This window comes from Stegostoma tigrinum, chromosome 13 (genome assembly GCF_030684315.1).
Source record: "Stegostoma tigrinum isolate sSteTig4 chromosome 13, sSteTig4.hap1, whole genome shotgun sequence".
NCBI lineage: Eukaryota > Metazoa > Chordata > Chondrichthyes > Orectolobiformes > Stegostomatidae > Stegostoma > Stegostoma tigrinum.
In genome coordinates, this window is record NC_081366.1 from 43,431,296 (window position 1) to 43,458,240 (window position 26,945).

The following is a 26,945-nucleotide window of genomic DNA, read 5'->3' on the forward strand; positions in this document are numbered from 1 at the left end:
TTAGGCATCTTATACACTTCAATTAGATCGCCCTTCATCCTTCTAAACTCTAACCCTAAACTGTTTTCAATCTCTCCTCAGAGGACAAGGAATAGATTGGAGTTCCAGAGTAACATTTCATTTAAGATCTGCTATCTGCATCAAAAAGTTTTAGTGTAAAGGCATATTTAAGTAAAAACATATTCAAAACATGGATTCACACCTTCTCCTAAAACATGTTCAATCCTCTCCCATAAAAACATATTAATGCTTTTTCTTTTATTTTGATCTGTTGTTCATCAATTTTCCCTTCCTTCAAGTTGAGCCTTACCTTATCCTTAAGTAACAATGCAAACAGCTCTATTTAGAATGATAATTCAGATTGACATTTCACCCGGAGCTAACGACAATACTTTTCATAGCATTCTTGTTGCAGCCCACCAAACTAATGATCAAACATGGGAATTCCTAACCTGTAGGGCCTTCTTAGAACTTAGATCATAGAATCCCTACAGTGTGGAAACAGGCCCTCTGGCCCAACAAATCCACACGGCCCCTCAGAGCATTCCACCCAGTCCCATCTCCCTATAATGCACCTAAGCTACAAATCCCTGAATGCCATGGGCAATTTGGCATGGCCAATCCACCTGGCCTGCACATCTTTGGACTGTGGGAGGAAACCGGAGCACCTGGAGGAAACCCACGCAGACCTGGGGAGAATGTGCAAACTCCACACAGAAATTCGCCCAAGGGTGAGGCAGCAGTGCTAACCAATGAGCCACCATGCTGCTCTTCCTGTGGCTTTCTCGACCAAGGTTGAATTTGATTAGTAAATACATGTTGGTATTATGGCAACATATAAATTAATGATTTATTTTTGTCTTATAGGGGTGCCATTCTGTCAATACAAGCAATACTCACAGATATTAACTGCGCACACTCTTGCAAGAAGGGCCATTCTGCCATAACTACATGAGTAATCATAAGTTCCAATAAGTAATTATGTGTTCCATGGATATCTGCAATTCCAAATGCCGGAACCGTATGCAAGGAGGAAGAAAGGTCCTTCCATATCTCTGATACATAACAGTAAACCCCTGGCATACTACCCATTAGGCTCATTAATTGTGCAGTTTTTTTTTCTTTTGACAGTTGAATATCTAATATCTGCCTCTCTATGCTCTTCAGTGGAGCTTTCAGCAATGGTTGTGCTATAACAAGTTATTTTCTAACCTGTCCTATCTATCTTTAATCTGATCCTGTTCACTTCAGTTAAGTGAATCATCCTGCACAGAACCCAATAACTCACCATTTGTACCAGTCAGTCTTTGGAGTTCGGACATTGTGCATCTTACCCTTCCAGTGGTGTGGTTGGAGCGTCTAAGACATCAAAAATACTGCAGAAAATGTCTTCCCTTTAGAATTGCCATCCTGTATCTCTAATCTCCCAAAGGTCGAGTTACCTACGAACAGTTTAGCAGCACTAGACAGCTTGCCACACATATTTTAGACAGGGCACACCATCAAAATAGGACAAGCTTCCCATGTATGTTGTCAGGTGATCAGAATGAACACACTATCAAACTGTTGTGCTGCAGATGAAAATCGCCCCCTTTCTTATTTGATTTAGAAAGATAAATCATAATTATTCATGCGTTCTGTCTTTTTTCAGAAGTAAGAAATATTTTAATATTAAATAAAAGAGAATTCATCATTGTATTTGGAATTGTATTTGGTTTAAAAGATTTATAAGAAATTCCAACCATAATAGTAAAATGAGCTAAGTGTCTCCACTCAGAGACAGGAACATTGCAGCATCTAATTAATTCAGTGTTGGTGTCACCTATATCTTCCTAGTTTAAGGTTTACTTCAGTGGTCATTGATCTGAAAGCAGTATTAGTGGAGCTTTAAGTGGCTTTCGATTGAGGATAAGTAAACACCAGAGCTTCCTGAATCACCAAAAACAATAAATGTCTTATTGACTTCTTGCACTTTAACAGGTTGATGCACGATGGGTGTTAATGTTTAGGAGCTATGACTTTGTAGGAGCTAATTTCCCACTATAAGCATTTACATTTACATCAAATTGAAATCTGTCACCTGAGATTTATTCTATTTTTCCCCCCAGAGTCAAGCCTTGGCACTCAGTATTGCACAGCAACCTCACCATTGTAGGCAGTCTGGAATCTGCTACAAAACTATTTTTCAAGGATCACTTTAATACATAGTAAATAAAGCCAATGTGCATTTTTAAATGTAGAAACGCATAAAATTATAGTGGTGATTTATATAAGATTTATATTCAGTTATAAAATATCTCATCATACCAACTACTAGAAATGAAAAATCATTGTTCATTTCAAGCTACATTAATCCTCTGCTACTAATGGAAGACATCATTTTTATTGAACCATATTTATTTGAGAAGGAGTAAGAATTCCTCTTGATGCATAGTAAACAGGTTTTAAAAGATTTCTTTTGTTTGCCCCTCCCTTTCTCAGTGAAAATCTCCAGTGCAACTCCTCTAACGCTGCTCTTCGTCTTCGCCACTATCTAAATTGGTGACAGTGCCATTGGCCAAAGTACTAAGCATTGGAATTTTCTTCTAAAATATCTCTGCTTCTCTCTCCTCTTTTAGGATGCTCCTCAAAACCTGACCCTTTGACCAAGATTTAACCCGCCTGTCCGCATACTTCTTCCTATTGCTCTGTGTAATTAAAAAATATCAACAGATCTAAGCAATCTCAGGACTGACCAAGCAGATCAAAGCTCTGTTGTCCTGTCACAGTCAATCATGAAAGAAAGTGAACAATTAAACCATTGACCAGAGGAGGATTCTCCAGAAATTGGAGAGTCCAGCATATCAAAACAGGAGACAAGGCTAAAAAATTCTTATCCATCTTCAGGCAGATGTTTCGAGTAATGATTCATCTCAGTTTTCTCCTGGGGTCCCCAACATCTTAGGTAATGGTCTTAAGACTATTTGATTTAATCTACAAAATATAAAGACTTGAACATAGCAAAGATTATAGTCCTGTCAAAACTTTGATACAATGGAGAAAAACCTGTGCACTAGAACCAGATGCACCAGTCAGAAAGGTTAAAAATCAGCTTGAGAGGGGAGTGGTCTGGGAGGTTGTGTACAGTGTGAAAGGGGAACAGTGGATGAACCAGTGAACAGATACTTCTGGTAATTGGATGAGTGTCTTTTCATGAAATACTACTGCTTTGACAAACCTGGAACTCAAGCATCAACTTGATCTGGAGGGACTACAGTGCAAGTATGAGGCTAAAAGTTATGTAGATAGCACAATTTTGGAAATGTCACCCCAGAGCTTAATTAAATGCAGTTAGGGAAGGAATGATGACAAAGAAAGGAGTAAGATAGATTGTGGGGAAAGCTCCAGATTATATCTCACTCAAGAACAGTTTTTCAGCGCTGGAAATGGTGAGAGTGATTGTTCCTTCGGGGAGTGAAGCCAGACCCCAGTAGCACACAGTCTAATTTGGCAGGGTGATAGGATACAGGGGGAAGGTACAATAGGATGTGATGCAAAAACTAACATAGAAAAAAAAGACCAGACATTCTGGAAGACAGGGCAAATTATAGTGAAATTACGGCCTAAGGGAGAACAGTAAAACTGCATAGCATTTACTTTAATGCAAGGAGTCTTGCAAGGAAGGCAGATGTTGCTGATTAACACAAGGAGATATAATTTCATGGAGATGTGATTGGGGAAGGGGCAGGACTGACAACTCAATATAGCAGCATTTAGAATCTTCAGGCAAGACGGGGAAGGTGGGGGGGGGTGCAAATAATTGAGTAAGTGTTGTCACAGCATTGCTCAAGGAATCAATTACTGTAATAGGCAGTAATAATATATTTGAATAATAAAACAAAGAACTGCGGATGCTGGAGATCTGAAACAAAAACAGAAACTGCAGGAGAAACTCAACAGGTCTTGCAGCATCTGTAGGAAGAAAGCAGAGTTAACATTTTGAGTCTGGTGACCCTTCATTAGAAGATTCTACAATCAAGATTATATGGATAGAACTTAAAAACAACTGGGAGAAATCAGATTATTGCATACTATAGGCCTCCAAATAGCCAGACAAAGATAGCAGGGCAGATAGGTGGACATATTTCGGAAAACTGTAAAAATAATAGGGAAAAATAATTCCATGTCCCCAATAATAACTGGGATAAACAAAGTGTGAAGGGCTAAGAGATGGTGGAATTCTTAAAATGTATGCAGGTGAGCATTTTATGCCAGCAAGTCCTATAAGAGAATGCAGTGTTGGATCTAATTTTAAGAAGCAAAGTAAAGGAAGTGGTAGACATATTAGAAGGAGAGCATTTTGATGATAGTGACCACTATGCAGTAAAATTTGAGGTGGTCATTGGAGAAGAACAAATCTAAGCTGTGTCATATTCAATCATGAATAGTGCCGGGCAATTAGCAAACCACTGGAGGAGGTGGCTCCACGCATATGCCTCTCCTCAATCATGGGGACTCCGGAACATCAATGAAAATGACAAGACTGAAACATTTGCAAAAATTTTCAGCCAAAAGCTCTGACTGAATGGTCCGTTTTAGGACCCTGGCATCAGTGATACCTGTCTTCAGTCAATTGACTCACGTTAAAAGACATCTAGGAAAGATTGAAGACATTGAATAATGCAAAAACCTGGTTAATGTTCCAAGGACAGCACTAAGGAATTGAGCTCAAGAAATTGCCATTCCCCTGGATATACACTTCCAGAATAGCTATGACACTACACAATCTGACTATGTGGAAAACTGCCAATGACAAAAAAAAGACAGATCTAACAAGCTAATTATGCTCCCATCAGTCTACTCATAACCATCGGTGAAGTTATGATATCAAGCAGCACATGTTTATCAAAAACCTGCTCACTAAAACTCAGTTGGGGTTGCACCAGGGCAATTCAGCTCCTGACCTGATGACCAACATGTACAAATGAGCCGAATTGTAGAAATGAGGAGAGAATGACTGCTGTAAGATCAGAGTCACATTTGACAAAGTGAGCTCTAACAGCAGCCAATAGTAATTCAGTGATTGTTCTCTGCTTGGAGTCACCTGTAATTTGGTTCTGATTCTCAGAATTCCATTAACTGAGCTCCAGAAGTTACTCAAAGTAGACATTTTTAACCAACCTGTCCAGAAATGATAAGACAAACCCCTGGGGCAGGTGAATCTCAAATCTAGTCCTTTTGGCCCATAAGTAGGGGCACTGTACTACACCAGCCAAGTTATCAAGATGGTGTGCTAGCGCTATCCGTCTTCAGCTGCCATCTCAAAGACCTTCACCCCATCAAGTCAGAAGTGTGGACGTTCACTGATCTTTGCACCATATTCAGCATCATTCACAGCTCTTCAGATATTGAAGTAGTCCACGTCCAAATGCAACAAGACCTGAACAATAACCAGGGCTGGGTTGACAGATTAGAAGAAACTTTCACGCCACAAAAGTGCCATCCCCAACAAGACAGAATCTATCCATTTCCCCTTGACATTCAATTGCATTACCATCACTAAATCCCACATTATTAACATTCTGAGGTTACTGTTGACCAGAAACTGAGCTACATTAGTCATATAAATACTGTGACTACAAGAGTAGGTCAGAGGCTAAGAATCCTACAATGAGCGAATCATCTTCTGACTCCCCAAAGCCTGTCCATCAGGTTTAAATCATAAATCAGGAGTACAGTGGAGCAGTCCCCACTTGCTTGATTGACTATATTTCCAAAATTACTCAAGAAGCTAGATACCATACAGAACAAAGCAACCCACTTGATTACATCCACATCCATAAATGTTCACTCTCTCTGCCTTGGTACATTCCATACCAGCAGCGTATATCATCTACAAGGTGTACTGCAGGAAAGCACCACCACACTCTTAGACAGTGCCTTCCAAACTCACAACCACCACCATCTGGAAGCACAAGGGTGGCAGAAACAAGAAATTCCTCTTCAAACCACTCACCATCCTCATTTGGAAATATATTGTGTTTCCTTCAGTGTTGCTGGGTTAAAAGTGTGATACTTCCTCTCTTAAAGCATTGTATGGTTCGCAAATACAGTCAGCTGTTCAAGGCAACAGCTCGCCAGTGCTTTCTGAAGGGCAACTAGGAGTGGATAATAAATGCTGGCCAGTCAACAACAGCCATATCTCACAAATTAATTTAAAAAAATACAAAAGGTTACTGCTGGTAGACAGGATAATGTATTAATCAGATCACCATGATTTAATTGAATGGCCATGAAGGTTCTAGGGATCAAGGGCCTTCTCTTGTTTCAAACTCATATGGTTGGAGGTAAGCTCTTGCACTACATATACACAATGCTGGAATCAACCTCAGAATGCAGAAAATTGGTCAGGTATGTCACACTTTCAAAAAAAGTAGGGCAAATCCAATCTGATCTATTACTGCATGGTCAAACAACGCTCAATCATTACAGAAATGATGGAATGTGCCATCAACAATGCTATCAAGTGACACCTAGTAGCAATAACTTCAAAAAAGATTGCAATATTATCTAATGTTAATGTCTTCTAACTCACATTTATGTTAATGATATTGAGCTCGCTAATATATTGTCAATGCAATAAGATTGAAAGTACTGCTGAGTTAAAATTCTTTACAAAGCTTTTACTGTTAGATTTCTCATCTTAACTTCGAAGAGTACACTTTTTTTTGTGAAATAAGTGGGTAAATCCAAAAAGTGTGAAAATCAATAAATGTATAGAATCTGCTTCTATGCTAAAATTCTCTTTGGCAAGACCTTAAAATTCTGTTGATTTATCCAAGTTTAAAACTGATGTGCCTGGGCCTGGAATTTGGAAATCAAGCTTTATAGCCATTTACGTGTTGCCCAAAATGCTTTTGGAAGTGAGTTAAGCTGTAAGATGTACCTATCGGAACTAAAGTTGAGTCAGCAGTCAAAGAAATTATTGTTTTGGCTGACATGACAACACTATTCTATGAAGGACAACTAGTCCAATTAATATCATTAAAAGTCAGGGGTATTTTAGAACAAGAACTAAGGAAGATTGATGTTGAAATCTTCAAGTTAAACTGTCATAATTAATTGGGCTATCATAACATTAATTTGGATTAGTATTTGATCAAAATGATCCCTCTCTGGATTTTCTGATTTTGAGTTGAAGTGAGCTTAATGGCACTTGGCTCAGTGTGGCTCGATCTCCACATGAGCTGTCTTCCATTCTCCACCTCATTAATTATCCATCCAGAGTACAATTGGCTTCTCGCATAATCACACAGTAGGACAAGTGGGAGTGTTCAATACTGCTGGGACATACTCACGTTCTTGCTGCTTGCTCCATAGTTAAAGCCTAGCTGCACACTACTCAGACACTGCAGGCTAGGGACTGCTCCACACACTATGGGGCTCAACAGCTTTAACCAAGGACGTGGGCCAGAAAGGGAAGCCATTAGGGACCTAGAGCTGCTGGTGGAATGGACAGTGGACAGGAGGGCAGTGCTTTATTCTACAGTCTGCCAGAGGATGTCACGACAGTAGACTCAGTCAGCCTGAACCAAGACAGCATCTAGGTCAGTGTTAAAAAGGAACAGCCAACACTGCAGGAAGAAGGTTAATGGTCTAATGCTGACCACACATTCTAACCCCACCATGCACATGGATCACACCAAGGCTCATGGTTTACATCTCTTATTATTGAAAGTAACATATCTATTCAACAATTCTTACCTACCTCATCCTTCCACACTACTAACTCATCCTGCCATTGGTGCTTCCTACTCACTGACTGGCGACACTTCGCTACCTTTCCCTTCTCCTGCATCAACACAAGCTGCTCTTCTATCTACTTCCATCATAATCAAACACTCACTTTGTTTCATTACAGTAAAGATCAAATGGAACAAGGCTGAAATGGAGATGGTAGACACAAGATTTCTGAGTCCATATGAAGAGGAAATTCTCTGGTTAGCCGAGGAACAGAATAATCACTCATGCGGATGGGAAGCTTCACTGAACTGTGCTGCATTGTCCTCCCATTTTCACTTGTGCCAGATGCATGTCTTTCCAGCTGGACAGTGAAGAAATGCCACAGGTCACCTACTCGCTAGAGGACTGCTGAAGACCAGGTAACTGGTCAGCTCCATTGTGTGGGCACCTGTTGTTCTTTGCAAGAAACATCGTATTGAACTGAAAACATCAGCTCTATTTCTTGCTTTGCAGGTACAGTCAGTTTCTCCAATACTTTTGGTTCAGTTAGGTTCTCTCTGGGTTCTCGCAAACGATCATGAATTGCTCTGAAACACTCTCTTGGATGGCCGTCCCAGTCAAAGTCCCAATCCTTCGGAAACTGCCAGTCCCTCATTTATTCTGTATCCAAGAGATGCACCCTTTGACAGTTCCAGTGTGGAGGGCACAGCATGCAGTAACAATATTGAGTCATACAGTACAGGTACAGGACTTTTTGGCCCAACTCATCCATGCCGACCAGGTTTCTTAAAATGAACTAATCCCATTTGCCTATGTTTGGCCCATACCCCACTAAACTTTTCTAATCCATATAATTGTTCAAATGTCTTTTACATGCTATAATGATACCCACTTCTATCACTTCCTCTGGCAGCTCATTCTATATACGCAACATCATCTGATGCCCCTCAGGTCCCTTCTAAATCTTTCTCCTCTCATCTTAAAACTATACCCTCTCATTTTGGACTCCCCTACCCTAGGAAAAGACCTTGACTATTCAGGTATCTATGTCCCTCATGATTTTCTAATACTCTGTAAGGTCACCCTCCGACACTCCAGGGATAAAAGTCCCACCTATCCAACCTCTCCTTATAACTCAAACCTTCCAGTTTCACTAACCTCCTTGTATACCCTTTTTTGCACCCTTTCCAGTTTAATAACATCCTTTCCTATAGCAGGGCGACTAGAAGTGTGTGTAGTACTCCAAATCGGCCTTACCGATGTCTCGTACAGCTGTAACAATGACACCCCAACTCCTGCACTCAGCGCTCTGACTGATGAAGGCAAGCATACCAAACACTTCTTCACTACCCTGTCCACCTGTGATGGCACTTTCAAGGAACTATGTCCTGGCACCTCTTGGTCTCTCTGTTTAAGAACATTTCCCAGGGCCTACCATTGACTGTGTAAGTCCTGCCATGGTTTGTCTTACTGAAATGCAGTGCCTCATATTTATCTGAATTAAAGTCCATCTACTATTTCCTTGACCCGCTGGCCCAGTTGATCAAGATCCCATTGTACTGTTAGATAACCTTCTTCACTGTCCACCGTATCACTGATTTTGGTATCATCTGCAAACTTACTAACCATGCCTCCTATATTGTCATCCAAACTGTTTATATAAGTGATGAACAACAGAGGACCCAGTACTAATCCTTGCAGCGCACCATTGGTCGCAGGTCTCCAGTCTCAACAATGGCCCTCTACCGCCACCCTCTGACTCCTACTGTCATTACAGTCTTGAATCCAATTAGTTAGCTTTCCCTGGATCACAATGTGATCTAACCTTATTAATCAGTCTAACTTGGGATGCATTTCTGGATTACAATGTAAAGCTTCAAATCAGTCCAGGTTTCTTTCGCACAGAAATCATTGCCTGTGTGAGCCAGTTTATGACAGTCATTCCCAGGTTTGAGCTTCCCATTTTCCCCAAGGCTCCATGAACTTTGTCCATTGGGGCCACTATTGAGAAAACTCAGGACTGACCATAGCTCCCTACCTTTGGGCTAAGCTGGTAGGACGGTCCCAATTGAATATGACCCAGTCTTAACAGCACCTTGACTGATGTAAATATTAACCCAATATGGTCAAGGCCACATGGTTTCCTGCCACATCTCTCATCTAGTCTGGAATGTAACTTATCTGGATCTGGGGATTTGTCCACTCGTGAGCCCACTGAACCTTCCTCATTCCCTACATCAAACTTCTGAAGAAGCTTTCAGTCTATCCTCTCAAATTCTGTAGCTACATTCTCTTCCTCCCAAGTGAAGACAGATGTGAAGCGCTATTTTAGTATTCTGCCGATGTTCTCCAGCTCCATATATTGGTTTCTTCCTAGGTCCCTGATGGGGCCTACTCTATTTCTGATTATTGTTGTCACCTTGATACACTTGTAAAATAATTATTATGAATAATCATAATGATCTCAAATTATTCCCACCAATAACTTTTCATGCTCTTTTTTGTTCTAACTGTTTTCTTAAGTTCCCTCCTGCACAATCCATACTAAAATGGGGCCTCTGTTGCACCCTTTATACCTGTTTTATGCTTCTCTTTTCCTCCTATCCTATCTTAATATTCCTAGACATCCCACATTTTACCCTAAGGATGTACTCTCCACAATTCCATTCTGAACACACCCTACTGTTCTGCAGATTTACCTTCCACAAACAGTAGCTATTCACAGCATACTTTGGCTAAATCCTGCCTTATTTTAATAAAACCTGCCTTCCCCCAATCCAAAACCTCCTTCTCAGATCATCTTTATCCTTTCCCATAACAAGCTTAAAATCTGTGGGGCTGTGGTCACTATCACTAAAATAGTCTCCCACTGCTACTTTAAATAACTGTTTGGCTCAGAATTAGGTCTAGCACTGCACTAGCACGAGCACTAGCACTTATAGGACTATCTACATGTTGACATTAAAAGCTGTCCTGTGCACATTTCAAGAAATCTGCCTCCTCCTGCCCTTTAATATTATTATTCCAATTAAAATTGGGGGAGTTGGAATCCCCTAACATATTATTATTTTTACACACCTCAGTGAATTGTCTTCATATCCGCTCCTCAGTTGCACACTAGCTGTTTGATGGCCTGTAGTACACTCCTATCAATGTGACTGCACCCTTTTTATTCTCAGCTGTACCCGCTGAACGTCATTTCATGACCCTTCCAAGACATTGTCCCTTCTTACTACAGTAACTGACGTCTTAATTAATAATGTTACCGCACCTTCTCTTTTACACCATCCCCTATCCTCATGAAGACCCTATATTGTGGATTGCTGAGTTGCCAGTCCTGTCCGTCCCTCAACCGTGTCCCTGTCATAGCCACTACATCACAATTCCATGTGTAATCTACACCCTTAACTCATCTGTCCTGTCTCTAACACTCATAGCTTTAAAATAGGGGCCATTTAGCCTCATCTTATTCCACTGAGACTCAACATGCCAGAACTTCCTATGCTGCATCATGATTGAGCTAAGGCACTGTGACCATGCCCTGTTGAACTGGTCTGAACTTCTCTCAACAGCGCTGGCAAAGCCTCCCCCGAAGATGTTTATCCCATTCTGATTCAGGTACAGGCTGCCTTTCATGTAGGAGGTTCCCATTCCCCAGAAATTTTCCCAAGGATCCAACAATCTAAAACCCTCCCTCTTGCACCATCTCTTGAGGCACACGTTCATCTGCTGCAATCTCTTAAATCTGTACTCGCTAGCATTTGGTTCCATGAGTAATCCAGAGATTAAAACCTTTGAGATCTTGTTTTTCCATCTTCTGCCTAACTCCCTGAAAGCTTGACACAAGACCTCATCTTTCACTCTCTCAATATTGCTGGCACCTCTGACTTATCACCATCTCCTTTCAGGATGGCCTGCAGTAACTCAATGATATCCTTGACCCTGACACCAAGAAAGCAACAGACCTCTCTGTGGCCATAGAGAGAGGTCTGTCTTGCCCCTCACTAACGATTACCTACATTTAAAAAAAACACACCAGTCAAATCCTGTAATTCAGTGGTGATATCTTGCCATGATGCCTTTGTATTCTGTGGGAGATGAAACAAAGCCTTTCAGCTGCGACTCACTTTAGTTGCCACAAGAGGGCCCTGGATTCTGCCACTGTCATGGCCAAGTGCTGTACATTTCCTGTCAGACTTTGCAATGTGAGATAACAAGGTGTAGTGCTGGATGAACACAGCAGTTCAAGCAGTATCAGAGGGCTACAGCTCTATACCTTGTTATTGCAGATTCTCCAGCATCTGCAATTCCTGCTATCTCTGAAACAATTTTAGCCCCACTGTGAAGCCTAAGCCTTCCTGCTCCTCTGATGCTACTTGGTCTGATTGTGTTCATCCAGCTCTACACCTTGTTATCTCAGATTCTCCAGCATCTGTAGTTACTTCTATCAAAGACTTTGCAATATGTTAGGTTTACAGGAGCAGGCAGGCCTGCTGTGTTCATCCAGCTCTACGCCTTATTTCTCAGACTTTGCGATGTCTTTGTTTCATGCTATGGCTCTGACTGTATCCTTCTTTATCCACACAATTCCTGAAATCATTGTTCGAATGTTTCATAGGCAAGAGAGACATTTGCTTAGCTTCTGCTCGAATGTTCTTATTCACTGCCACCTTTCCTGTGTAGCGTGTAACACCTGCAACGCACTCCTCACCTGAATGATCACTCCATCAGCCTAGCCCGACACTCCACTGACCTCTCCCACTCCCCCTAAGGTTTGGACTTTTACTGGATTGGTGACTGTGAGGGAGTAAATGATTGATGGTGTAAATGATGGATTTCTATTTGTCAACTTGTCCCTCAGCCTCGTTTCCCTCTTCCAAATCCAGCAAAGGAAGACAATGAATCACTACAACTTCTCCCTCACCTCCATGCAAGACCGCAAAAAACCTTCCACATCAAACAGATGTTCACTTGCACATCTGTTAATGTGGTCTACTGCATTCGCTGCTCCCGATAATGTGGTCTCCTCTATATTGGTGAGACCAAACAGAGGCTCAGAGATTGTTTTGTAGAGAACCTGCACTCTGTTCGTGACAAGCAACACCTTCCAGTAGTGAACCATTTTAACTCCCCCTCCAAATGCCTGGTTGACATGTCCATCCTGGGCCTCCTCCAGTGTCACAATGACATCACTTGCAAACTGGAGGAGCAGCACCTCATTATAGGAGCCTACAACCCAATGGTCTCAATGTGGACTTTACCAGTTTCAAAATCTCCCCACTCCCAGCCTCATCCCATAACCAACCCTCTCTCTCATCCCTGCCACCTTGACCTGTCTGTCTTCTCTCTGACCTATCCACTCCTCCCACCTAACTAACCAATTCCCACGTCTGCCTACCTGCACTCACCTATCACCATCCCACCTACCTTCCCCAGCCCAACCCCTCCCCTGGTTTCAGAGCTCCCTTCCCCCTTCCCCATTTCTGAAGAAGGATCCTAACTCGAAACATCAGCTTTCCTGCTCCTCTGATGCTGCCTGGCCTGCTGTGTTCCTCCAGCTCCACACTGTGTTATCAATGAATTCATTGTTTCCTTACTGTTCTGTTCATATAAGAGTCTTCCAGGACATGAGCAGAAATATTTCAATATTGCTGCTTGTTTCACACAAATCAATTGTTTGTTGAGGACCTCACTTGTCTCCTTTGCTTACAAGACAGGGAATCAACAATCTAGCTTCCCAAGAGCAAACCCTCAGTGGATCAGGCTGTCAAAGAAAATATACACAGTCCCATCACTTGAATTTCCAACACCCATCATAGATTATTTCCTCTTAAAAGATTTCCTTATTGAGCCTGCACTTCAGCAGAACATGCTTGGCTTAGCCACACATATCCATGTTGGCAGAATACAGATATTCATTTGAGATTCTGACTCAACTAAAGCAGGAGTCTCTTAAGTTGTATCATTGTACATCAAGTGCTTCCTTCTGCAGGGTTAATGGGTAAATATCTGATTCTTTTCTACAATCTTACCCAACAGGAATATTAAGTGTTTGTGACTGTCAATGTCAGGCAAGTTAATTTGACAACCATTCAAACAGTTATATCACTTTGAGATTCTTTGCAGCATTCTTAGACATGGGTGACGTCCCAGAGGACTGGAAACTTGCTAATGTCGTCCCCTTGTTTAAGAAGAGTAGCAAGGATAATCCAGGTAATTATCGACCGGTGAGCCTGACATCAGTGGTTGGGAAGCTAATGGAGAAGATACTGAGGGATAACATAGAACATAGAACAATACAGCGCAGAACAGGCCATTCGGCCGTCGATGGTGCACCAACCTATGAGAACAGACCCAAGTCCCTCAGCCTTTCTTCATAGGGCCTTTGCTCCAGACCAGGCAACATCTTGGTAAATCTCCTCTGCACCTTTCTCAATGCTTCCACGTCCTTCCTGTAATGGTGCGACCGGAACTGCACGCAATATTCCAAATGAGGCCGCACTAGCGTTTTGTACAGTTGCATCATGACATCACGGCTCCGGAACTCAATCCCTCTATCAATAAAACCTAAAACACCATAAGCCTTCTTAATAGCACAATCAACCTGGGTGGCAACTTTCAGGGATCTATTCCCATTTGGAAGAAAATGTGCTTATCAGTGATAGGTAACATGGTTTTGTGCAGGGAAGGTCATGTCTTACCAACTTAATAGAATTCTTTGAGGACATGACAAAGTTGATTGATGAGGGTAAGCTGTAGATGTCATACACATGGACTTCAGTAAGGCGTTTGATAAGGTTCCCCGTGGCAGGCTGATGGAGAAAGTGAAGTCACATGGGTTCCAGGGTGTGCGAGCTAGATGGATGAAAAACTGGCCAGGCAACAGGAGACAGAGGGTAGTAGTAGAAGGGAGTTTCTCAAATTGGAGACCTGTGACTAGTGGTGTTCCACAGGGATCTGTGCTGGGACCACTTTTGTTTGTGATATACATAAATGATTTGGAGGAAGGTGTAGGTGGTCTGATCAGCAAGTTTGCAGATGACACTAAGATTGGTGGAGTAGCTGATAGTGAAGGGATCTGTCAGAGATTACAGCAGAATATAAATAGACTGGAGAGTTGGGCAGATAAATGGCAGATGGAGTTCAATCTGGGCAAATGTGAGGTGATGCATTTTGGAAGATCAAATTCAAGGGCGAACTATACAGTAAATGGAAAAGTCCTAGGGAAAATTGATGAAGAGAGAGATCTGGGTGTTCAGGCCCATTGTTCCCTGAAGGTGACAATGTAGGTCAATAGGGTGGTCAAGAAGGCATACGGCATTCTTTCCTTCATCGGACGGGGTATTGAGTACAAGAGTTGGCAGGTCATGTTACAGTTGTATAAGACTTTGGTTCGGCCACATTTGGAGTACTGTGTACAGTTCTGGTCGCCACATTACCAAAAGGATGTGGACGCTTTGGAAAGGCTGCAGAGGAGGTTCACCAGGATATTACCTGGTATGGAGGGTGCTAGCTATGAAGAGAGGTTGAGTAGATTAGGATTATTTTCATTAGAAAGACGGAGATTGAGGGGGGACCTGATTGAGGTCTACAAAATCATGAGGAGTATAGACAGGGTGGATAGCAAGAAGTTTTCCCCCCAAGAGTGGGGGACTCAATTACTAGGGGTCATGAGTTCAAAGTGAGAGGAGGAAAGTTTAAGGGACATATGCTTGGAAAGTTCTTTACACAGAGGGTGGTGGGTGCTTGGAATGCGTTGCCAGCAGAGGTGGTAGACGCAGACACGTTAGGGTCTTTTAAGATATATTTGGACAGGTACATGGATGGGCAGGGAGCAAATGGACACAGGCCGTTAGAAAATAGATGACAGGTTAGACAGAGGACCTCGATCGGCGCAGGCTTGGAGGGCCGAAGGGCCTGTTCCTGTCCTGTAATTTTCTTTGTTTTTTGAGATTGGAGCTCTCAGACAAAATAATTCTACAAAGGACATATATCCATTACATGATTCCTTTGTTGTATAACTATTCTATTCCATTACCCTAAAGTTCTTTTACTTCATTTGCTTCAAACCTTCAACCTTCAGAATTCATATTATCATAAAATATTAAAAGGTAATCTGTTATCATGCTTAACTTCGCTGAACATATGCAATCAGTAAACTGCAAGTGCATCTTGGGAGTTGATAAGTTTCCATTCCATGGGCTACCTTGTCTTTTTTTTTAATGTTGAGACGTCTCTAGCTGTGTAATCCCAATAGTACATAGCACATTATGCTTAATTCCATTTGGGACACTATTCATGCCACCATTTGAGAAGTGTGGTGTTCTTTTTCTGATAGTTTTCATACTTGTTGCAATAGACTGGCAATGCAGTATAAATCCACTTTTATTGTTGTTATTTCAAGATGTGGCAACATTAATTGATTATTCATTTTCCTCAAAAAAAAATTCTTTAAAGTATAGATCAAATACACCCAGTTCGCTCAGTTGGGTGGACAACTGGTTTGCAATGCAAAGGGATGGCAACAGCGTGGATTTAATGTCCAGCCTTGGCTGAGGTCACCAAAAAGGAATCTCCTTCTCAACCTCTCCCCTTGCCCGAGGCATCGTGACCCTCAGGTTAAACCACCATCGGTTGTCTCTGTCTCCCTCCCTCTCCCTCCCCCTCTCCCTCTCTCTCTCTCCCCCCATTCTCTCTTTCTTTCTCTCTCTCTCTCTCTAAAGAGAGAGCAGCTGTCTTTGTTTGGTAACAGTACGACCACTTTACTTCTTTTGAACGTTATCTTGCAGGTGCACTGAAAGAAGAGATGAATTGTGAAAGCATTTTGTCTCATCAGACCAGATGCAAGAATACCAAAGGAACAATATATACTGAAGAAGAAATCAGATATTGATTGGTTGGCAAGCAGATTCTGATTAGTTGAAGCTTTGCCTTGGAGAATGAAACAGATAACAGTTATTCCCAAGCCATTACTAAAATTCAAGAAAAGCCAGTCAACTTCATTAGGTTCCCAGTTGTCAAGGGAATGCCCTTGGAGTCTCTTTTCTTCAGCTGTAGTGAAATACATTTTTTTCATCAGATGTTAGGGTTGTCAGCCAGGTCATTCTCACTTCAATTATTCAGTGGGTCAATATTCCTGGTCTCACTGCCTGCTTAAAGAGCGGCTGGGTGCTCTCTGCCCCCATTTTGTCCCACACCGATAATTCAGTGATTGAGGTAGACAGCAATGACTTTCAAAAATAAGATGTTCAGTCACAATCTTAAGTCACAAACAATTGCCCTTAATACTTTCTCAAAGGCTTAAACAGTCCGAACACGAACTTTCTTTCCCAATTCAATAAATTCTACAATCTTGGATTTCTTTAAAACAAAACTTAGTGTGGCTGGTAAATGTTAATAACTTTAAAATCTGATAGTTTCTAAAGTCTACAAGAAAGAGCTTGATTTAGTGGAGAACTGTGGCTTGCATATCAGAGGGCAAAATGATAAAAGGCTGTTACAAGTAACACATTAGTAATTACATTTCTTTCTTGGGGAAAAAATCATTATTGCCATCAGGGTTACTTTTCCAGAAAAAATGAAGAAAGCATTTATTCATAATTTATGTTCTCAATTACTATTAATAAAAAAAATCATTGGGGAATTGCCTGAGGAGATTACAGATAACATGCCATTAACTTTTGCTTTTTGGCCCATTTATTCTCATTAATAGGGATACATACAGATAAGCAATGAAAAAGCTCGAGTATATCAATTTACATATGTACAACACAATACCTAACAATATTTTATATATATATTTTAAGATCAGGAACATAGCCACAGGTCAACAGTATATTTAGTTAGTTAAAAATAACATTTTGAAAATGCACAGCATGTTGGGCACTAACTGGAAGAAAGAAATGGGTTAATACTGAAGTGACCTTTCAACAAAATGGCAGTGAAACATTTATCAATCTTCCTACCTCAAAAGCACTTTTAATATTTGCTGCTGTAAATTCATATCAGCAGCACTTGTGTTTTATTCCTCTAATATGTTTCCACATGAACAATTATACCTTAATGGACTTACAAAAAACCAAAGTAGGAACAGGAGCAAGTTGTTCAGCTCCTTAAGCCTGCTCACCATTTGATCAAATCATGGGAGGCCTGATTGGCACCTCTCCGTTCCTGTCGACAACCGAAAACTTTGACTCCCTTCTTAATTAAGGATCTCCCTGACTCAGCTTTAAAATTATTCAATAGTCCACTATCTTTGGTGAAGAGAATTCTACCTACTTACTACTTTCTGAAAGGAAATATTTCCCCTCTTCCCCAACTTAGTGCTCCAGATCTGGCCTCACCAATATTATGTAGAGCTCTGACAAAACTTCTGTTTTTACACTTGGTTCCCCTTGTAATAATCATTCCTAATGCCTTCCTAATCTCTTGGTATACCTGAATACGCAGTTCTGTGATTCAGGTGCTAGGATACCCAAATTCCGATATATCACAGAATTCTACAATCACTCTCGAACGAAATAAGACAAGTTGATGTTTTGTTTTTCTGTTCTTCTTGCCAAAATGAACAAGTTCACCTTTTCCCGTATTATAGTCCATCTGCCAAGACTTTGCTCACTCACTCAATCTATGTCCTTAGAAACTCTTTCTGCACTCCTCACAGCTTACACCGTTACTTACCATTCAGATATCAGCAAAGCTCATAATCATTCACTAGAATCATTCACAGAGATTGAGGCCCCATCACTGACCCCTGTGACACTCCACTGGTTGCAGCTTTCTAATATGAAGCTGATTGATTTCTCTCTAATCTCTGCCTTCTCTAAACTAAGCATTCCTGATTCATGTTAAAATTTCATCCCTGCACAATGTGCTCTTAATTTGCATAGTAATATTTGAAGTGTCATCTTATCAAATACTTTTTGGAAACCCAAGTACATCAATCACATCTACAGGTTTCCCTTTATCCATGTTGCTTTCTGCTTCCTAACTTCTGTGGCTATTACAACAGGAAAGATATATAAGCCATTAGCTTTAGCAGACTCTAGGATGATCAAGGCTTTTTAATTTAGTTTGAAAGCTTTTCAGCAGTTTGAAGGAGACCTGACTGAAGTTAGACAGAAACACAATCTCTCCTAGAGAAGAATAAGTTGATCATTGCAGTGACGGAAATAGGTTGCCTCAGTGAGAGAAAGAAATTTGTGAAACTTCCAGACCAGTAATATCTACGAGAACTCTGCAGAGTTTTAAAAACACCTGAGAAAGCCTAAGTTCTCAGTTGTGATGATCCTTGCCCAATATTTTCAAAGCTCATCTAATCAGAACTGAGAAGAAATGTTTAATAAAATCTACAGATCTGGTAGTGAAGGAAATGTATTTGGATTTTGATTGACAATGTGATGGCATTAGGAAATACATGAGATTTTGTTTTGCCATATGTCCTTGCTATGTTATAAATGTGAGTTTTGTAAGAGTTACATTTTTTTTATGTAAGAAACAACTATTTTATTAAAGAAGCAGATTTGCAGTCACAAGTGTTTATATTTTAGTGAAATATCACCAGGTTAAATTAAGAAAAACAGAATATAACTATCAGAGATAGCACAGTATGGAGCTATCAGGCCAGATGTCATTTTGGGATCTCTATTCTCATGTCCAGTAGTGGCATCAACTGGGATTATAGTAAAAATTTTACTATTTAGGAAATTATTAATCACACTGCTAAGTGATGTCCTACTTTTTTTGCCATTTCTGATCTTTTTTCAAACTGAATGAACACAGTAATTTTTAGAAGTATGATCACCTCTCATTGTTGCACTGATGTCTATCTGAGTTAGCAGAGCTACCCCACCTGGACTATTTCTGGGCCTGGCAAAGCCTTAGCTCTAAGAGTGGTATTTGCATTGTAGGGGCCCGGAGAAAAGTTCAGCTGGATAAATATATAATATATCATCTACTGAATCTGGCACCCTAGACATGTTTGCAATGGATTGTCAAGAATAGTTGATAATTTATATTAATTGTTTTCTAATAGCTTTACACATTTTTTATGAAGCTTCAACCATTTAACTTCATTATAGTACACATTCTATCATAATCATTTCCAATAAATGTGTTTATCATCATCAAAGTCTTAATTCTAGCTTTTCTAAGACATTTCATCAGAAAGGATAATTGTGAATGTTAAGTGGAGGATGTTGTATAAGTTATCAAAAGAAAAACGTTAAGTACAAATAAATTATCTACCTGGACATAAGATGGTACAGGCAATTTTTTGACTGTTCTGTCCATCACAAAATGACCCACCATTCTGAGGGCTGGGGCTGGTACAGGTGCGTGTCCTTTTCTGCCATCCTTTACCACAGGTAGTGCTGCAGGACTCCCACTCTGACCAAGTAGACCAGCCGCCATTTACTGTTGAAAAGGAGCAATCGTAAGTATTACATGTAACCACTTAAGAATCAATCAACAAATCAATAAACTAAGAAAGCTTATAACAATACCTGTGTGATAATAGAATTAAGTGGAAATTTGTAATTTATTTACAGGAAAACATTGCTGATATGATTTAATACGTTTCATTATGTACATGCAGTTTTAAAAATGTTGATAAAATCTCTCTAGCTGTTTAACTGTTTTAACAGATGCGCAGGAAAAGAATGTTCATTTTAATTTCTGTGCTGCAATAGAAAAACATTTATTTTTTGAAGGATCAAATAGCATTTACAACACAAAATAACAGAAATTTGTGTAGATTAAGCTTCTAACATATTTGAAAGCAATTAAATTTAAGTAATTCACTGGTTATATTGTGCCGAACATACATTCTCCAGTCTTAGAAGTCTTCACAAATACTTAATATCTCATTTCAACTGCAGTTAAGTGTGAAAAATACCAGAATATTCAAACCGTAAGTTTAAAATTTAAAAATAGCTGAATGGTTTTATCTATATTGTATCTCATGTGTCCTTGGGACATCTAAAGAACTTCTAACCCAAATAAAATAGCTGTTGAAGCATAACAATTATAATTATACAATTACTGACAAAGCTGTTGACAAACACAATAAGCAGAGAAGATAAAGTTTGAATATTAAAAAATAATGAATGCACAAAACTAACTGCTGTATATTTGAATGCGTAGTATTGAAATCATCAGGTGAACTCATTGTGCCAGTAGAAATATGTAAGTATGATTTGACAGACATTGCAGGGACATGGCTGAATGCTGACAAGATCTAGGGCCTGAATATTGCAAAGAAAATGATATTTAGGAAGGAAAAAAGTATTTAAAATGTTAAAGAGGTGGTTCAGTTAATTTCGTTATGGAATTAGTAGGAAATGACCTGAGTTCAGGAAACCAGGATGTAGGAGCAGTTGGCTAAAGATGAAAAATAATTAAAGCCCGAAGTCACTTCTGTAAAAGGCGTACAAGTGCCCAAAAATAAACCACATAAAAGGAAAATGGGTGTTTGTCAGAAAGGTTCAGAAACAATCAAGAGGATTTTCATTTGCTTATGCAGCGGAAACATCTGCGTAGTTGAGAAGTTTATTGAATATTTTCAAGGTGCTTTCTTAGAACCACATGTTCCGAAGCAACCATATAGCAGGGTATAGAGATAGTAGGAACTGCCAATGCTGGACAATCTGAGATAACGAGGTGTAGAGCTGGTTGAACACAGCAGGTCAAGCAGCAGCAGAGGAGCAGGAAAGTTGACCTTTCGGGTCCAGACCCTTCTTCAGAAATGGGGGAGGCGAAGGGGATTCTGAAACAAATAGGGAAAGAGGGGGAGGCAGATAGAAGATGGATAAATGAGAAGATAGAGTGAGAGGAGACAGAGAGGTCAAAGAGGTGGAGTTAGAGCCAGTGAAGGTGAATGTAGGTGGGGATTTAGGGAGGGGATAGGTCAGCCCAGGGAGGACAGACAGGTCGTGGAGGTGGGATGAGGTTATTGGGTAGGAGGTGAGGGTGGGGCTTGAGGTGGGAGGAATGGTTAGGAAAGCAGGGACTAGCTGGGCTGGTTTTGGCATGTGGTTGGGGGAGGGGAGATTTTGAAGTTTGTGAAGTCCACATTGGTACCCTTGGGTTTCAGGGTTCCCAAGCAAAATGAGAAGCTGTTCCTGCATCTTTTGGGTGGAACGATTGTGGCAATGCAGGAGGCCAGGATGGACATGTTGTCCGAGGAGTTGGAGGTGGGGGTGTGGAGTTGAAATGGTTCATGACTGGGAGGTGTAGTTGTTTATTGTGAACTGAGCTTAGGTGTTCTGCAAAGTGGTCCCCAAGCCTCCGCTTGGTTTCCCCGATGTAGAGGAGGCCACAACGGGAACAACGGATACAGTGTATCACATTAACAGATGTGCTGGTGAACATCTGTTTGATGTGGAAGGTCTTCTGAGGGCCTGAGATGGAGGTGAGGGTGCATGGGTGGGTTTAGGGGCAGGTGTAGCACTTGCTTCGGCTGCAGGGAAAAGTGCAGGGTATGCCAGACCTGATAGTGTGAACTAAGGCAAGCAAAAGTGTTTCTAGGTAGTGATCATATAATATTATTGAATTTAAGTTCAATTTTTGGGAGAGAAAAATGGATTTAAACGCCAGGCTAGAAGAACACAGCAAGCCAGGATAAGCCTGAAGAAGGGTAATACCCAAAATGCATTTCTCCTGTTTCTCTACCTTGGATTCCAGCATTTACAATTTTTGCCTCTAACCAAGAATGGATTTAAGTCTAATATTGTAAAGTAAATCAAGTCAATTATGACCATGTGAAAACAGAGTTAGCTGAAGTAAACTGATAAATTAGATTGAGGTATAGGTCAACAGATATTAAGTGCAGATATTTAAGGGAATATTTCAGAATACACAGCTATGATGCATGTCAAGGGAGAACCCACCATCGACATTAACTAATAACATTAAAGATAGTATCAAACCTAACGAAAAGGCATATAATTACACTGTCATGGACAGCAGAGAGGTGAATTGCTCTTTTTTTACTGTTCTCCTAACTGAAACAGGTGGTTTTAAATTTTGAGATGGCAAAAACAATAGATGCAGAGTCAGAGATAACAAAGTGTGAAGCTGGAGGAACACAGCAGGCCAGGGAGCATCAGAGGAACATTAAAGCTGATGTTTCAGGTCAGGACACTTCTTCAGAAAATTTTTTTTCTGTAAAAGGGTCCTGACCCATCTGAAGAATTGTCCTGACCTGAAACATCAGCTTTCCTGTTCCTCTGATGCTCCCTGGCCTGCTGAGATCCCCCAGCTCCACACTTTGTTATCTCAGGTTTTTAATTTTATTTTCTTAATTTACTTCTGTCTTTTCAAAATAGGCAGTAGTATTTTCTCAAATAGTGCATATGGAGTTTAACTTTAAAAAAAACTTCAAAGTTAAAATGTAGAGTTTATTACTACGTTCAAAACCTGACACAAAAAGACCGCTATTAGAGAAAGGAAAGAAGTTACAAATTGCTTAATCAAAGATACCAGAATTTGTTCAATAGTAGGTTAATAGTAGGTTAATGTCCAGTGAAATTTCTTGCAGCTGGCTATGCACTGAAATCCCATTTGCAGGATCACAGATGTACAATAATTGTAAGCTGGGAACTGGTTCATTTCACACATGAAACACAGGATTCTATTTAAATCATAAATAGACTTATGAGGGAGTTTGAAATCAAAAACAGGCATTAACTAAGCCTGGGGCTGGTTACTGTTTTGGTGTTACAAGCAGACAGAGGGTAGAAGTTTAAAATTGTGTAATTCAAGGTGATTCAAACAAACCAATGCTTTCAGTCACGTGACTAGCTTAACTATTCAGCTAATGACATTTAATGTTCTGGCCAAAATTTGGTTTTGTGGCAGTTAACTGTGAAGTTGTCAGCAGCTAATCAAGCAATAATGAGTTTTGATGACGTCCTTTATTCATAATTGGCTGAGACAGACATCTCTCCTATTATTCCCTTGTCTTGGCTTGGGTCGGAATGCTAATAAAATGCAAGGACCTTTGACATTCCAGGAGGATGATGGATGCCTTTTTCACTTGGTTACTGTTGATTAAAACTTTCCAAAAATTGTGGTCAACTGGTATTATGCAATTAGTTGTAGCTACGTTGTCAGTCCAGTGAAATGCCCTGTTTTTTATATATAAATAAAAACACACACAAACAATAAAGTATATTGTATTACTTTATATGAAACCTTTCTTTCTGTCCTATGTGTGTGACATAGCAAAGATAAGTGGCAGATCATGAGATTGGACAGAATGTAAAGAAAAAGTAAAAGTAAAGTAGATTTTAAGAAGGTGTTACATGAGGTTAGCAGAGTGCATCGTCCCTCATACGTTGCATGACTCCACTCATCACAAGCTATGAAATGGTCAAGATGGCTTTAGTCAGTGTCAAAGCAAATTGTCACTAGTCTCATATGGTTGTCATTAGTCTCATATGGCTGTCACTAAGATATTTTCAGATGTAGTTGGTTCAGGAGATCTTGATAATAAGTATTTTAGAAGCTTCTCTGGAAAATTGCTGCATCAGCTTCTTTTGTCAGGTCTCACAACAGTTTCTCAGAAGATTTTATAAAATGCATGGAAAATGATGAATTGCATAACTTCTGTCAGCCAGCCATGTGTTTTTAAAAATGTGCCTAGAGTGTTGTTTCAGTAAACATTAAAAGACAAGTCCATACAAATGAGATAACAAGGTGCAGAGCTGGATGAACACAGCAGGCCAGGCAGCATCAGAGGAGTTTTTCTGATGCTGCTTGGCCTGCTGTGTTCAGCGAGCTCCACAGTTTGTTATTTCAGACTCCAGCATCAGCAGTTCCTACTATCTCCACACAAATGAACCAGTTTTCACAATCCTTCAAATATAAGCCCTCAAAAATATTAAAACACTTCCATAACAAAGGACAAAAAAATGCACAAGAAAGAGCTGGCTAGAAAATACAAAAACCCAGTGATTAGAATTTCTTATTCACAAAAGAGAAAGAGTTGAGAAACTGACCTTTTTTTTAGAAAGTGGATCTAGGCACTCACTAATAGAAAATAAAGAGATGGCAAAAGAATTTAACAGATATTTTACATTTTCTTCACTATACCGGATACAAGTAATATTTCAGAAATAGCCATAAAAATCAGATAATGGTAGAAACGAAGTCACGAAAATTTACAATCACCAAGGCTGTAGAAATGAGAAAATCGGTGGAGCTGCAGAATAACAATTTTCCAGCTCCTGAAGGACTTCAACCTAAAGTCTAATAGTGGTTCTTGAGATAGTTGATGCATTAGTTGCAATATTTCAGAATTCGCACTAGGGGCAGACTTTTTATACTAAGGATGGTTCGCATGTGGAATGAATGTCCTGAGGAAGTGGTCGGTTTGGGTACAATTACAACAGTTAAAAGATATTTGGAAAAGTGCGTGAATAGGAAAGGTTTGGAAGGATATGGGGCAGGAGCAGGCAGGTAGGGCCAGGGGCTAGTAGGTCCAGGGCTTGTTGGATCACAGGGTCTGTTTACATGCTGCATGATTGGGAGATGGTGAATATAGCTCTTTTATTCAAAAAAAAGGAAGTGGTTAAAAAGCCAGTTCGCTTAATATGCACTTTGGAATCATAGAATCCCTACGGTGTGGAAGCAATTTGGCCCACTGAGTTTCACACCAACCCTCAAAATAGCATCCCACCCAGACCTGTCCCCACTCCCCCATCCCTCTAACCCTACATTTACAATGGCTAACCTACCCAGTCTGCACATTCCTGGACACAACTGGGCAATTTAGCATGGCCAATCCAGGTAATCTGCACATGCTTGAACTATGGGAGGAAATTGGATCACTCAGATAAAACCCATGCAGACAGAGGAAGAATGTGCAAACTCCACACAGACAGTTACCCGTAGTGGAATCAAATCCAAATCTCTGGCACTGTGAGGCAGCAGTGCTAACCACTGAGCCACTGAGAAGTTGTTATAAGTTATGATTAAATATGTTATAGCAGGGCAGGGAGATAAGTTTCAGGTAATCGGGCAGAAACAACATTGTTACATGAAAGGGAAGTGATGTTTAACCAATTTTATGACGATACCTTGAGGAAGTAACAAGTGTTGTAGATAAAGGTGAACCAGTGGATAAACTGTATTGGCTGTACTGATTTCAAAAAAACAATTAATAATTTCATTGTATAATTTCAATGTGTAACATAAAAATTCATGGTGGAGGCAATAATATATTAGTATTCAAAGAAGATTGGCTACCTAACAGATAATAGACAATAGGCATAAATTTAATCACTTAGACTGGTTATACTTGACCTAAAGGACTGACCACAGACTCCAAGCATCCAGATGCTAGGACTTCAATAGGACCAAGTGCTGACTGAATGTGTTCAACCTTACTATAATTGGACAAACTCCTTGACTGTGGTGACACTCCCTGACCGACTGTGGACACCCTTCAGCCCACAAAAGATTGTTCCACACTGAATTTCATGATAGGCCATTTGCTTGAATGGTATGCAGTGTGCTTGCTGCACAAATTGCTGGCACATGCTGCAAGCTGGATATTGATATAATTAAATACCACACAGCAACATGTCTCTACCCTTGACTGTTCAGTGCTCCAAATGATGACAAGTTGCTTGCCTCTCCCTCTTCAAAACAAAGCAATGGAAGCCACAGAGACTGACAACCTGTAGACTGCGTATGGGACATCACGTGAGTCAGCAATATGAGCCACACAAAGACTGGTAACCCTGAAGTCAGTAAACAAGAGCAAGTTAAGAACCATAACATGCATTCTGTCCAGATGCATGAGATGGGTGTGCGTCATTGCATGCAACATGACCTGGCAGAAGCACAAAAGCCCGAGATGTTCCTGAGCACCATAATGAAAGATTGAAGTGGTTTGAATGAAGAGCAGGCACTATAATATAGTGAGGTCAATGGTTTGCTAATACCAAATTGCACAGATGAAGTGCCAGAAAGGATGGTAGCTATACAGTATGCAAAGGTTGTTACTAATGCATTCTCATGCAATGTCCAGGATAGGAGATTTGGTGAGTTGGATACTAGCAATAAATTAAAAATTGGGAATTTGTGCCATCTAATTTCTTGGAGGAGGAGAACTGAAAGTGGCATTCTAATACAATGAGTTGGGACTTCAGTGAGTTGCAGATGAATGGAAAGTGGGTGACTTCTGCTCATTGAAAAGATTCTGAAGACTGGAGTGG

The 26,945-nt window shown here is 40.4% G+C and overlaps 1 protein-coding gene across 1 annotated transcript in view; it reads right to left on the reverse strand.

Annotated features, from left to right (window-relative positions):
• unc5a (unc-5 netrin receptor A) overlaps positions 1 to 26,945 on the reverse strand; it is an 860,398-nt gene that overhangs the window by 140,029 nt on the left and 693,424 nt on the right. Inside the window, exon 6 of the mRNA XM_048542935.2 lies at positions 19,969 to 20,136. Within this exon, the coding sequence (XP_048398892.2) occupies positions 19,969 to 20,136 (168 nt within the window). The remainder of the gene's footprint in view (positions 1 to 19,968; positions 20,137 to 26,945) is intronic.